Source organism: Protopterus annectens, chromosome 1.part0 (genome assembly GCF_019279795.1).
Source record: "Protopterus annectens isolate FY-2018-M chromosome 1.part0, PAN1.0, whole genome shotgun sequence".
Classification (NCBI taxonomy): domain Eukaryota; kingdom Metazoa; phylum Chordata; order Ceratodontiformes; family Protopteridae; genus Protopterus; species Protopterus annectens.
Genome location: NC_056725.1, coordinates 1552332545 through 1552347329, shown reverse-complemented (window position 1 = coordinate 1552347329; position 14785 = coordinate 1552332545). Strand labels below are relative to the sequence as shown.

The window sequence follows — 14785 nt, the reverse complement described above, 5'->3', positions numbered from 1 at the left end:
CCCATAAAATACTGTACCAACCAAATAACACTCCTATATTCTCCCAACTCATAATCCCCTATAACAATCTAAACTCTTGACTACGTCTACAAAATCTAATAACACTGCTGGTGACTCCCTATTCACCAATTCTGTAGGTACAAAATGGAATTTGTTACCTACTAACTTAACAATGATTTCCTCTTTGCCTCTTTTCAAACAAAATATTAAACTGCACTTCCAAAATCACTGGCTTTGTTCCTGTTGTAAACCTGATTAACTTTCCACTAGTACTAATTACCTTAAACTATCTCTCTTACTTCTTGTTTCACTCTATTCTCCACCTGGCTTTCTTTTCTCCCCTTTCATCCTCTCCTTGCTTCTTTACCTGTTAACTATCTTAACTTGCTCTCTTCTCATCAAACCCCTTCCTATTCCTTCTTTCCTATTCCTTACCTAACTCTTATTACTCTACTTTTGTTACCTCCTATCTTTGTATCTTTATCTGACAAGTATTTTTATCCTGTATAAATGTTACTTTGAATTTCTGTGTGAGGTAGTAACTAATTCATGTTGTACTAATTTATTTGAAGAGTTTTGCTGTTTTTGTTATTACTAACCTGTGTACTATTTGTTTTATTGTTATGTATGTTGATTTTTTACGTATGTATTAATTTTTACTTCTGTGGAGCTTTTCTCCTCAGGCCTCTACTGAAAATGGAACTATCTCCAGCTAGACTAGCCCGGTCAACAAATGTAAAATAAAATAAAATAAAAAATAAATTATAAAAGAAGAACTGGAAGATTGACCTTTGAGGGAGCAAATTACCTAGAATTCAATGGAAATTGTGAGAAAGATACATGGCAGAATATAATGTTCAGGAGAAGAACAGGTTAAAGGTAAGGCAAGAATCCAGCAATTTATGTAATGCTGCATCTGACTGACATAAATATATGTAAACAGAAAAAAATGTTAATATGGTTTGTTTTGTTAATGAGTGTTAGCCTATATTTTGAGTAACTAATACAGGTGTTAAAGAACAAAGTAAAGGGAAGACTTAACTAGTTTGTTCCTCTACAGCAAATGGAGCTTCAGTTCCATTCAATGGACTAGAAAAAAAAAATACTTACTTTAAACAAATAGTAGAGAAGCACAACGTGTAGTGCAACCACACAGAGAACATAAGCAAGTTGTTTCTTCTGATGGGCTAACCACTTTAATAGCTGTACATCATGAACCTCCGATGTATAGCATTTTTTTTTTTGCACGAGCAGTACATTTCAGCTGCTTAAGTTCCATGTCCTATAAAGAATTACCTGTCATTTGTGCACAGAGAGACCTAACAATGTGTTCTTGAGAGGAATGTCAAGATATTCCCTTCACCAGCTTCACTACCTTCTTTAGGTGAATCTTTTTTTTTTTTTTAATTTTGACTTTGTTGTCTCAAACACAAGTTGATTATAACAGGAGACCGACTGTATTACAAAAAACATGTTATTCTCGTCTTAGTGGGCTAACTAGTGGCTAAAGAGGGTCCATAATGAGTACTTGACTTACCCAAATAAATTAATAGAAAATTATATGCAATAACCACAAAATTGGAAAACGGTTAAATACTTAACATACTATAAAAGACTCCTTACCAGTTGAACAAAACTATGCTCCCATACTACATAAGGTTCAACAAATGTATTTTAAATATACTAAAACAGAAACTTCCCGAGACTAAGAAGCAGGCACTTTTGTTGTTAAACATATATAACAAGTTTTTAAAAATATATATATAATAATATGCCCTATTCTTTTTCACCAGGTCGGGTCAACATCCATTGGTCCATTTAGCTTTATCTGCTCTTGCCGCCACAAAAATCATTTGTAAACCAGTGAGTTTTTTTGTCACCTTGGTTCTAAGGAGACTGCAGTCATGTACTGCTGCCAGATATCTTGAGATCACACAAACAGGTGGCTGACAAGACAACCATGAATACTCCCTCTTACCAGCCTCACCATAAAATCAAGAAGTAATCTGCACTTAAAGCCTCTGCTAAATAATAATAACCTATTTCTCTCCAGTCCTATCCTCCTAAACAGAATTCCCAGTCAACCACAGGATGTCAGTCCTTCCCTCTCATGACCTGGATTAGTCAGAATGAGACTGCCAGTCTCACAGGCAGAAATCCAAACCTGGCTCAAGGTTTCACATTTTTTAAAGTGATGTTCACCCTGGATGAGATCTTTTTCATTGCCATCACCTAACATTGTTACAGATATCCTCTCTTCTGAAGCATTTTGGTCTGGATGCATGTATGTGTGCATGCATTTAATTTGTACCTTTTTCAGTGACACTGCAGTTAAAGACAGTTTGAGGTGCAACTAGCAACTCACTAGACATCCCTTTCACTAATTCAGTCTGTTCTACTACACTGATACATAGAGGGCTGTTAACTCATCTTACTTTCTCAGGGTTCTATTCAGTGATAATTTTTTTTAGTCTGCGGTTTTCATTTGATTAAGACGTTTGAATTTAAATAAAATTGCTCTTTTTTTCCTCCTGTACTCTAATCTTTAAATGTTATGTGGGCCAAAATGGTACTGCATTCCTAATGCAGAGTGTGTGTGAAAATGTTCAGCCACCACATGAACGTATTCGGTTATTAGGTGTACAAAATTAGCGTCTCTCTGGTAAAATCTGTTAAGTGAAGGGGACAGTTTTAATGAATTCTAAGTGAAAATTCAAGTGGGTAGCAAGGTAGAAACATTTTGAGTGGCCTTTTAACTATTACACCTTGCATACCTTGTCTTGTTCTACTGGTGCTATCCAGTTATTAATGGTGCCACTTGTACAGTATTTAAAAGTCCAAATGCCAAATACAATGTAACTAGCTGTTTTGTAAACCTACACATGAATAGGACAGCTGTGTTGGCACAGATGGATAAAGTACTGACCGCCATCCATGCATCCTGTGCTCAACTTACCAGCAAGGGCGCCTGTTGAATGTTACACAAGAGATGGAATAAGGCACTTCTTGCTCACCCTCTGGGAGGGCATGCTGAAGAGTGGTCCTAAGCAGGACTTATTGCAGACTGGAGCTTGGAAGTGACTGCAGGACTGAGAGTGCTGGTGGACTGGAGGTGTGCAAGTTTTAGGCTTAAGGGCAAGATGCTTCCATAGGGCATGCATCCTTGCTGCTCAGTCCTTAAAATAAACATCAGCATGTAGGAGGGGATCAGGGCCAAAATTTGACAATCAATAATAATCCTCCAGTAGAAGCAGACTCGCCTATACAGCTGTTACAGGGAAACTCCACTGTCAGAGAGAGTTGAGGAGGTGTTGGTAACCCTGGCCCAAAGGGCATTTAGGTAACCACAGAAGATCCCAAGAGAGTACATCATACTGGGAAGATAGCTTTAGTTCAGTAATGCTGCAACACAGTGAACTGACAGAGAGCCAGAAGAAATACCCGCTGAGTTGAGAAAACAAAAACAAAACATGTGAATGAAAAAGAATACCATTAGTTTCTCTGCAAGCAAGAGAAGGCGCTTTTAAGGCATCTCCCCTCACATGCTACTGTTTGCACTTTCTAATTACTTACGTGTTTGTATGTCTTAAGATCTTCAAATTTTCCAGTGTAGTAGCAGATTCTCTTTTGTAGCAGAAACGCTTTTTTGCATTTTTTTTGTGCCTAGAGGTGGTATTGCCTCAGATGACCATTGGTGAAGCAGTACAGGGACAAAAGTAATTTCTTGTTGCATGAAAAGATTATTCCAATAATTCACATGTACTTGCAAAGTGAGCAAATGCACATTCAGAGCCAAGTTCATGGATGGAGTCAGAATTTTGGCCATGGTGCTCTTTGATGTGCTCCCCAGCCTGGCACTGTTCTTGTGTTTCTTGCCCTATATATCATTTGAATAGGTTTATGTACTTTTGTATTACATTGCTACTCTGCACTTCTGTTGCCATTATATTGTACTGATGCAGCTTCTTTTACACTTTGCGTAAGCATGTGTTTTTTTCCCCCTCATTTTTTAAGCATTCTGGAAACATACTGCTCAGCTGGACCCCTAACAGAACTTGCAACCTTCTGTGTTTAGGCTTGTGGTGGTGGTGGTCTAACTTTAGCAGTAGGTGTGCTGTATGCATTACTGCACACTAAACCACTTGCCTGCTAGCCAAATGTTGAGTGTACCCTGTACCAGTAGTAAAGTTTGTTAATTTTGCAGTTTAGAATGCAGCAATTTGGCGTACATATCTTCCAAGGAAAAATGTAATAACTGCATAATACTTGCTATTTCATTAATCCAGGAACCTGCTGGGTAGACAAGACTTGAGCTGCAGTCTTGAATTTGAATGAACACATAGGTGTATGCAGCTGATGGACATAGAGAACATTAAACAGTTTTGATTTTTTTTTTTTTTTTATTTTACTTATCCTTTGATGACCGAGTTAGTCAGACTAGGCTAGTGGCCTCTTTTCTGGGGGAGACCCAAGATGGTGTTTATACTGATGTGGAAATTTGGTCAGGGCATCGGGGAACTTTCCCTACTCTTTTCAAAAAGATGCAGTGAGATCTTTTACATCCACCTGAGCTGCCACCAACTCAAGCAGACGGGGCCTCAATTGAACATCTCATCCAAAGGACAGCACACTCAGGAGTGCAGCACATTCTTACACTGTAGCAAATTAAATCTACCTGGTGTGGGAATAGAATCCACAGCTCTTTTGCACTAAAGGTGGGTATAGTAACTGTTGCACCACTAACACTACACCTGATTGTGTGAGAGACAGCTCCTGGTCTTTGTAACAGTGAAAGGATCTTGAGGTACAGGATGCCCTGTTCAGGTAGTAAGATACAGTGGAACCTTAAGCAGCTGAAATGTGCAAGCTTGATGGGTTATGGTAATATTTTACAAGAAAGTTGTGTGATATTTCATGACATTATTGTCCGCCCACTGTACAGGAGAAGACAGAACAAACTACTTTTGTATGCATTGCCCCTTTAGTGCCAATTTATGTAGCCTGATCTTAGCTTGGGAAATATCAGAGTCTCTCTCCTCACTTATTTGAAAATATTTTCCTACGCAAGACAGATGTGCTTTAGCCTTGCCTCAGATTAGTGCACGGTTAAGACTCCTTCCCAGACTCCTTAAAGGAAAAGAAGAAGGGGATAAAGAAGTCTAACTCAACCATCTGCACTCTGAAGGCAGACTATACTGATGGAAAAAAAAAAATGCCTAGATAGAAAAAAAAAAAGCTATATGAAGAGCAGTAAATGTTGAGTCTCTGTAGCAAAAATCTGAAATAGATCAACTGGTTTCTAACATCACGTTGCTTTAGACAAATAGGATCACTATGCAGTGGCTTAATTTCAATAGACCTTACACTACTACTACTGCAAACACTTTAAAAATTAAGCCTCAAAAGGTGAAGGCCGACCTTAAAAGTCAAACTGGAGAGGAGATAAAAAAAGGGGAGGGTAGTCAACTACTGACAACAATGTCCCAGAGTTTCTAACTCCAAATGGAATATAAGTGACCCTTGTTCAGACAACAGGCCCAGATGCTTAAAGCACAGACTAAGGAGGTAAGAATCAGAGGCCTAAGCCAACTAAACCATCAGGGGGTGAAGCAGACTGCAACTGAAGCACCTGCTAGCAGAGGTAGGAAAGCAAACTCTTAACACAAGGCACAATGGCTATGTTATGTAGAAGCAAGTACACACAGCATAAAGATATTTAGCAACTTCTGCAAATGCTATGACGAAATTAGAGAGGGACACGGAAGAGAGAGAAAAAAAAAAATTGTGGTTTCCTGTATAAAAATCAGCAGTGCACTTTCTCCTAGAAAAGCATCAGAAAAAAAAACTCATGAAGGATACAAGCTCAATAATTTATTTTTAAAATGAGGGTATGTCAGCAGTCAAGAAAGACAGTACAGCATGCCATAAAGGTCAGAGCAAGGCACTAGCATATTTGTTAAAGTTAACTACTGAGAAAAACTAAGATATAACACCATAATTCAAATGACACTAAATATAAAAATAAACAAATCACAAAAATAAGCAAGAAAGTTGATGGAAAGCAAGACACACGGTTAAGATTTAAAATACAGGTTTATTCTACTTGTGTGTTAACCAGAGAAGCAAATTGGTTTGAAAGCCCATTCACAGTCATGACTCTGGTCCAAACGTGGACAAAACATACAAAAGTGTATGAATAAGTCCATATAAACCAGCTAAGAGGCAACCAAAGCTCAGCAGTAAATCCAGTATAAAAACTGTATACAAAATACAAGATACTCCATTCGTATAAAAAAATAATTCTAATTTTAATTCACGTACATCAGGTAAGCGCTTTCGCATACAGCTTCATCAGACCGTTAAAATTCAAAAGTTTTTAAAGCACTCTTTATATAGCTATCACGTGCTAAAATTCATTATAGCAATAACCGCCTGGGGTGGTGGTGGGAATACCACGATTAGTTGGCGTGGTTTGGTCCCGAGGGCGCCAGCCCCACCGGTAATAACAGCATTACCCACACCAGATATTTATATTATTATTATAGAAATTAAGAAAGAAATAGAAAATTTTTCTTAAATAATGGCGTAGCTAATGCCCGCTTACTGCCCTTCCGCACAGGTCTGGCATCCGCAGTACATCAGAGCGGTGGGCAAAAGCAACGGAGAAAGCAAGATCTCAGTTACTTTTTTTTTTTTTTTATACTGTTTTCGCTATGTTAAATGGGTTTAACATAGTAAGACAGTTTTAAAATAAGCAACGGAGATGTATGTTAAACCCATTTAACATAGCAAAAAAAGCAACGGAGATCTTGCTTTCTCCGTTGCTATGTTAAATGGGTTTAGCATGGCGAAAATAAGCAACGGAGAATGTTAAACCCATTTAACATAGCAAGACAGTGTTTTAAAAAGTTATACTAATGGAAAAAGTCCGGACCTTTTCCATTAGTATAACTCGATTTACAATGCACACTAGCCAATCAGCGTGCATGTTAAAATTCATGGTATAATAATCAATTAAGCATTTAAAACTACGCACTCAAATTAAAAACATTACTAAGAATTCCTATCTTGCACATCAAACTTAACACTGAGAAACTATGAGAATTATTCCCAAAAAAGCATTATTTACTCTTCTACATACACACAAAGTCAGGTCATATGAAATGCTTAATATAGTCAAACTTAAAAATTCCTGTATATTATATTAATTGTGCATGTGCGAATGATGCCTACGAAGCTAGTACACAGCATTTTATATAATATATATATATATATATATATATATATATATATATATATATATAATGCATATATCCCACTATACAGCTTCCTAATCGTAGAAAAATGTTAATACTCCATACAACTAATAATGTAAGCCAATGAGGCAGTATACACTACATAGCGATGTGCACAATTAATTTGAAATTTATGAAAATGAAAAATGTGAAGAATATATGTGCATCACTATCTAGTATGTGGAAAACTACTTTAATCTGCAACGTTGCACTTAGTACAATTCCAAAATAATGTGCACCTAATGTGCACCTTCAAGTTAAAATTCTCGAAGACAGGAAATGCGTGCATCACTATCAAATATATAAAACTGCTTTAAATTGACGCACTATATCTAGCGTCCTCAAGTGGAAAGGAATGTGTATATTTCTAGTCGCAATGTGTATATTCCCAGTCTTTATGAGCTATAGTCAGAAGGTGTGTATCACTGCATGGCAGTATACCACTGTACCTTTTTGCATTATATATTGTGCATAGATAACGTCTGGCATATTGAGTAATTTAGTCAGGATGTTCCTATTTCAAAGTACATAAGCTGTTCAAGAGTAGGACGCTAGATATAGTGCGTCAATTTAAAGCAGTGCTTTAAAAACTTTTTAATTTTAACGGTCTGATGAAGCTTTATGCGAAAGCGCTTACCTGATGTACGTGAATTAAAATTAGAATTCTTTTTTATACGAACGGAGTATCTTCTATTTTGTATACAGTTTTTATACTGGATTTACTGCTGAGCTGTGGCTGCCTCTTAGCTGGTTTATATGGACTTATTCGTAATCTAATATTTGTGGGCCGAGAGGTATTTACTCTGCTGGGGGCGTTCATATACTGTGACATTATACAAAAATGTATACAAAACACAATGTCACCAAGTATCTATGTAGAAAATATCACATAGAAAGAAAAGATTAGATTATTATGTCGTATCCGTCTAATCTTCTGTAAACATGAAATTAGTGTCTGCAAGCCAAGTAATGGAGCAGAGCAACAAAATGGAATAAATGCCACCAGACGAGAAACTATAACTGAATTTGAGATTTGGAAAAGACAATCAAGAACCAATGAAAACAGGAGATATGAATCACCCATACATACAAAAACAAGCAAGCATCATACTGAAGAACAGAAAAGCAAAGAGGTTGCCACAGGAGCAAGCAAGAAGAAAGAGTTTGTTCAGTTGAAAGTACAGTGCAGCTAGAAATGGTGCAGTGTGATTCATCTCCAGGAAAGAAACCAGCCACAAATAGAGGAAGTTGAAGTTGTCCATGAATTCATGACTGAATAAGGCAGATAGTGAATGCCTGCTCCATTAAAAAGACCAGACATAGAATAACCCAAGGGAAGTAATACTTCATGGATGAACTTTTCAGCAAGAAATGAATGAGAAACAGAAAGTAAACTTGCATGCACCCTGGTCCTTCATTTTTCAATATTTAACATTCTGTGGAAGGGAAAGTTTATTAGAAAGATAATAAAAACTGAAAAGTGGATATGAACGTTCCAGCTGTGCCTGCATGCAGGTCATCACCTGTAAAACACTGGAATGCCATAACACTCCAGTATGTTCCACAAAGCACGGGCACACACACATCGCCTACGTACCCAGCAGCCTCTATAGATTATCTGCAACAGACAGCCACCATCCTGCCAATGAGAACAACAGTTTAACTAACTTCAGGGTCCCAAGAAGTTGCCAGGTAATTCTGGCAAAATGCTTTCTGATACTGGAAGACCACTGTGTGTGTGGCAACATAGACACATGAGTCACCTGAAATGAATGTCATGCTACTGTGGCACACTAGGACCTAAACATAAAGGAATGAGGATTTCAGCTAGACAAAAGCAATTAACAGGAAGACTTTACCTGTCCCAAGTAGTCTTGCCTACTCCTAACCACTTCCAAGTCAACTAACTGCTTTCCTCACAAAAGGTCAAAAGTCAACTGTTACTATGGTGGGAGAGTGGCATAATGGTTAAGGGGTTTACCTTACAAACACAAGAGTCAGGGTTTGATTCTCACATGGGGTAATTGACTAGGCTTAAAATGGCTCACAAGGGCAGTTAGCCTAGTACTAACCTATGAACCACTGCGGAAAAAAAAAATACACCACTGCCTCAATACCTACTTCCTTTTCAAAGTTTGTTCTAGGAGGCCACAATTATTATAAAAAAATACTTCTTAAGCTGCGTCAATAGACACTCCCACTCATTTTCAAGCTGCGCATGCTTTTCTCCAATACTTTTTTTTTTACTTAAGTAATTTGTCTGACCTTTATTTTCCTGTAAATGAATTCAAGATTTTCTCCACATCACCAATACTCCGCTGTGGTTTAGGTTTAACGTATTTAGCAGTAGTCCTTCAAATAACACAATCAGGATTTTCTTACTTATTTCCATAAAATACATGCAATATTTCATATCAAAGCCGGTGGGCTTACCATGAAACCACATAACCCCCATTATTCTAACAAAATTATTTCTGGACATTGTCCACCTTTTGTATTAAAAGATGACAAAACTTATTTGAGCATGAAAAATTTGCTAATGCTCTTTCCCATATATTGGCGGAAGCAGGCATTCTGACAGATATGAAACAGAGAGAGGAATCACATGACAAACCAGACTGTGTAGTGATGAATGGATGTAGACACTGCCCAGGAGCTGACAAAGGTCCCCAAAGTCACAGCATGGTAATCCACAAAAACAATGGGATACACGTGCCACTGGCAGCATCACATGAGGAAGAATAGAAGCTACAATTTCAGTTCCAATCATAAAAAGAATTTCAAAGTTACTAATATGACAGTAATTAAAAAAAAATTAATAAGATTGTGTATTCTTTACCTTATGCTGCATCTAGGAAGTTCAGCACTGTTGTGTATTTTATTCATCTAAACACAACAGCAAAAGCTCTTTGTATCTCTAGGGATTACTGATCAAGTTGGTGATGTTCATACTCCAATTAAAATCAAAGCCATTCCATATGCAAACACATGGGATATTCCTTAACCACAACCTCTATACAGTACACTAATGGAAACTTTGACACAAAACTGGCACAGTTAAAGGAAGGAGGCAAACAAGTACTCCCCTCCATGGCTTTAAATAACATCAATGCTAGTTTACAGTGAATGGTCTAATTATCTGGCAAAAAGTTATATTGTTACATAATAGCCAAATAAGAAAATGTGTTGGTATCAGTTTGTTTTAATAAGACCTACAGACAATTTCCACCAAATTTGAAACATGAGGTGGTCTTACAATAGTAAAGGATTCTAGGTGGCTCCGATAGAATTATTCCTAAACATCCACTTGAACCATCACCAACTATGGCAGATGCAACTTCATTTGAACTCTTCAAGCAAAAAATACAGGGCAGAATACCAAAAGACTTTCTCTCAATTTAAGTGATCACTTGCATGGTGTGCAGATCTTTTGCGATCTGGCCTGCTCTACAAACCTGTTTTAACATCAGTGCAAGTAACTCACTTTGGTGTAAGGCCTGAGAGAAAGCCTTTCGGAATCACAGCAGACTTGCACAGAAAGCAATACTTTGGGAATTTGATCTTCAGTCTCAACAGTGTACCCCCTCCAAATGCACTGCAGTGTTACAGGATCAAGAAACAAAATATCTGGGTTGAGAAAAAAAAAAATGCATTGTTCTGAAATTCAAATATATGTTACTTGCTCTGCCACCAACAAGGAAACAGTAAAACACTTCAATATGATGCATTACAAAAAGCTGGACATGGACCCCAGCCTCTGTATGCCTCAGAAAGAGAGTTGCAGTTTAAAAGCTATGCTACAAGTGGACCATACCAAAAATTCCATTAACAGCCCCAAAACAGAGAGTCCATCATCTTTATAATTCTATCAACAAGATCAAAATAAACATACAAAGACACTATCCCTTTATTTAACCTTCCAAAACAGTATTTGTGTAAATAAAACTTTAAGTGAAGACCACAAATGACTTGTAATCCTTAATTAAAATCAAAACTGGTATTTAAAACCAAAATTATTTTAATGAATCTGTTAAAACAGTTATTAATTTTACTCCTAACTTTTATAACATTCTTCTTTATGGTTTACCGTTTCTATTTTCATTCATTCTGTTAAAATGCTTAAACAGAATTTTTATCTGCATTTTGCTCATTTAATACATGCATTACATCTGCTGCTCTTCTCCCTTGGCCTCCACTGAAAAGAGAGGATTCATGCCCAGAAGGACAATCCAAGTAAACAAACAGTAATGAATAAAAGTTATCTTAATTGCGGACCTTTAAGCACAGATAATTTTTTTTTTCACTTATATCAACTTCTGCGCATAATATGTTATAGTTTACTCTTGGCCTCTTATTTTTGTTTTTGTAGTACTACCAGATCATACTCTGAATTTTGCATTTTTCAGTATAGTATCCGTTTTTTTATTTCCTTAACAGTTGGCATTATTAACTGTTTGCGCAGGAAACCGACAGCTGAAAAGGACCCTACACCAATGTTGTCGGGAAATATTAATTTAAAAAAAAAATCAGCAAGGATATAAGCCACTGTAAAACCCTATTTATGAATTAAATCAAATGCAAGCTGGAGTTATGCAGTTCTGTAATTCAGCACCAGCTGAAATCGGAAACAACTACCTACTCCTTTAATTCTGCAGTAAAACATTTGCCTAAATAATATGCAAAACAGGGGAAAACTTCAACTCAGTTCTTTGACCTGATGCACAACGGCTGACGTAGTCACTCCACACGGTGCACTCACACACACACACACACACACACACACACACACAGCAGGAACAGATTAATAAGTCCTGTATTTAAACAATATTGAGCAAGATGACTGAACCAGTTTTCCCAGTTCCCGAGGTAAAGAGCTGGCCTGTTCGGCAGCATATCAGACTGAGTGCGAACATCCAGAAAGCAAAATGTGTGTCATACAGCAGACACCCCGGTTTTAGACAAACACCTGTCAACTTCTGCGTTCTTACAGCAGAAACAGTGTATTACAAACCCTTAATTTGCCTTAAGATGAGTAATCTGTTGCTGCAAACACATATCTCTCGATATCAGAACTTGACTACAGCTGCATCCCAACTGTGTAAAGTTTCTTAGCAATAAATATCTTTACTTCTGCACATATGTAAGATACAACCAAAAAACAAACAATGTGACGCCAGAAACCAAAGATTTGCAGTTTGTTTGCCTTCTCGCTAAAGCTTACAAAAATTAGCAGCAAATCCGCCCAACTTACAGTGCAAGCGAAAACAAAATAAGAAATAGTTGATACGTACTTTGTAAATAACTTGCAGCAGTTTATGTTGATTATACTTAACCGTGTTATCTTGTTTATATACTTAGAGGGCAGTTTAACACAAATAAATTATTTCATAATGTTTCCAAATCTGCTTTTGGAGCTTTTCTCACTGGGCCTTTGATGAAACGAGGCTTTTTAGCCCCCACAAATCCCCGTACACAAAGTATGTGCAAGTAAGCAAGCCCGTAAATACATGCATATTTACGTCCTAATGGTAGTTCTCCTAAAACGGACAGTGGCCAGATTTAATTTTTAAATATTCTAACAAAATCTGAACCATATGGTTCTGGCAAATCAGTCAAAAATTAAGAGTGCACAACAAAATGCGCTAAAAAACTAAAACCATTATTTAACACATTCCACAAACACATCATCGTGCGTTTTTATGCAAAGCAGAACAGTTTTTCAACTGCGGGAGCCAATACTTGGTGCGCAGAAATGGAGAACCTAATGATTTTCCCCCAGAAAACCGTTAACTAAATTTGCACAGTTGAGTTTCCATTGTTCTAGCTCATTTATTCATTTTGTTACACACGTAATCAAAACAAAACAGCAACTGTTCCCAGAAACATCAGCATATGCAACTGCGCACATAAGTATATCATCCTGCAAATAACACTAACTACTGTACACTAGACCACATGTGATCAAACTGACAACTGATGACTGGTATCCAATCACGAAGTCTGAACACAGCTTTCCAGTACAACTACTTGGACTTGCAGACCAAAATAAAGATAACTTAAAGATAAAACATTACTACTCGTGGACTTAAAATTTATACAGCAATAGCACATCTGATTTACAATGCACTTTAAACAAGGATATTTAAACATCCACCATATTTTGTTCTTCAACAGCTAATACAACTATTCTACCTCAGGCGCATGTATGTTGTAGGCGTCCCATGATACACCCACTCTCAAACCCAAGTTTCACCTCTGCATGTTACACAATACCGGCTAATCACATACTTTACTGCTGCAATTATCCCTTCTACCGTGTTAGCGTCGCTTCCTTCAATGCACCACACATCAACAGCTTCACGTATTTTATGAATTTAAGCAACAAAAAAAATTCACAGCGAGACTACTTACTAATTTAAGAGTGCAAACGATTAAACCTGCACGTCGGCTGCCACTGTAAAAACAATAAGTTACAAATACCACAGAGAAAAAAGTAAACTTTGTGAAGCAATTACGGTATGAATCAGCCCGTCAGGAAGGGAGTTTTGCATCTAAACGAAAAGCAAACTGTGAATTTGCAGTACACCTGTACACTTTTTTAAAAAGCGCAATTTTGCATTTCTAAGCGTACATGCAGTTCATTCTACTCCTGCAAAAACTCGCGGTTAAGTGTAGATCGTACTGACTACTGATGGCAAATGCAGGTAATTTGCAGTGAATACACTACTTAAACCAATCCATGCATGGCTAAAAATATCTGTCCTACCCGGTGGTCTGCCGTTTTGGGGACTGACATCTCAATCCTGCATCCCCATCCATCCATCCCTTTGAAGTGTGCTTTTTGAAGTGTTTTACGTTTTATGAAGTATTGACTGGGGCGCGCTATAAAAAATGGCTGCCTCCTTCGCCTCTTCTTTTTCTCCTCCCTTGTGTACCCCTGACCTGGTGACGTCAACTCTCCCACTAAATTTTTGCGCGTGCCCTAAAGTTGGAGACGCGAGGAGGTGGCGGGTTCTGGCAAATGGTCTCCCTGGTGATTTTGATGGAATGATTGCTGAGTTTACGCCGAGTTATTGCACGCGTAGTGACGGGTTACACACAAAAAAAAAACCCTTGGTGCGCTGTTTATCGTAACACACAATCAGAACGTTGTATATCTACACCATTCAGACTCCTATTTGTACGTCTCCGCTGCATAGCTCTCACCCTTCCGTTCCCAAAACGAGAAATATTGCCTCTCGTAATGTGGAGCAAATGGGTCATAAGCGGTACACTGTTTACTAACAAATTCCACTACGGATCTCCAAGTATGGTCAACTATGCTATTTTATAGTTATAGAAAGTTATTTTGAATAATTAATATGATTCAGTACTATTTACCGTGGATATAATTTAAAAAAATTCCTAACACTGAATGTGTGGTAGACCTTTTCAATGTGGTATTTCGAGGAATATGAGGTTTTCAAGATCCAAAATGAGGAACGGTCCTC

At 37.5% G+C, this 14785-nt stretch overlaps 1 protein-coding gene across 1 annotated transcript in view; it reads right to left on the bottom strand.

The window, feature by feature from the left end:
* The window catches only part of MAP3K4 (mitogen-activated protein kinase kinase kinase 4), a gene marked incomplete in the record, with an annotated part of 2414579 nt that extends 2400051 nt beyond the window's left edge, over positions 1-14528 (bottom strand). The window contains 1 exon segment of the mRNA XM_044068025.1: positions 14062-14528. Coding sequence (XP_043923960.1) covers positions 14062-14114 — 53 coding nt within the window.
* Positions 14529-14785: the final 257 nt, after the last annotated feature.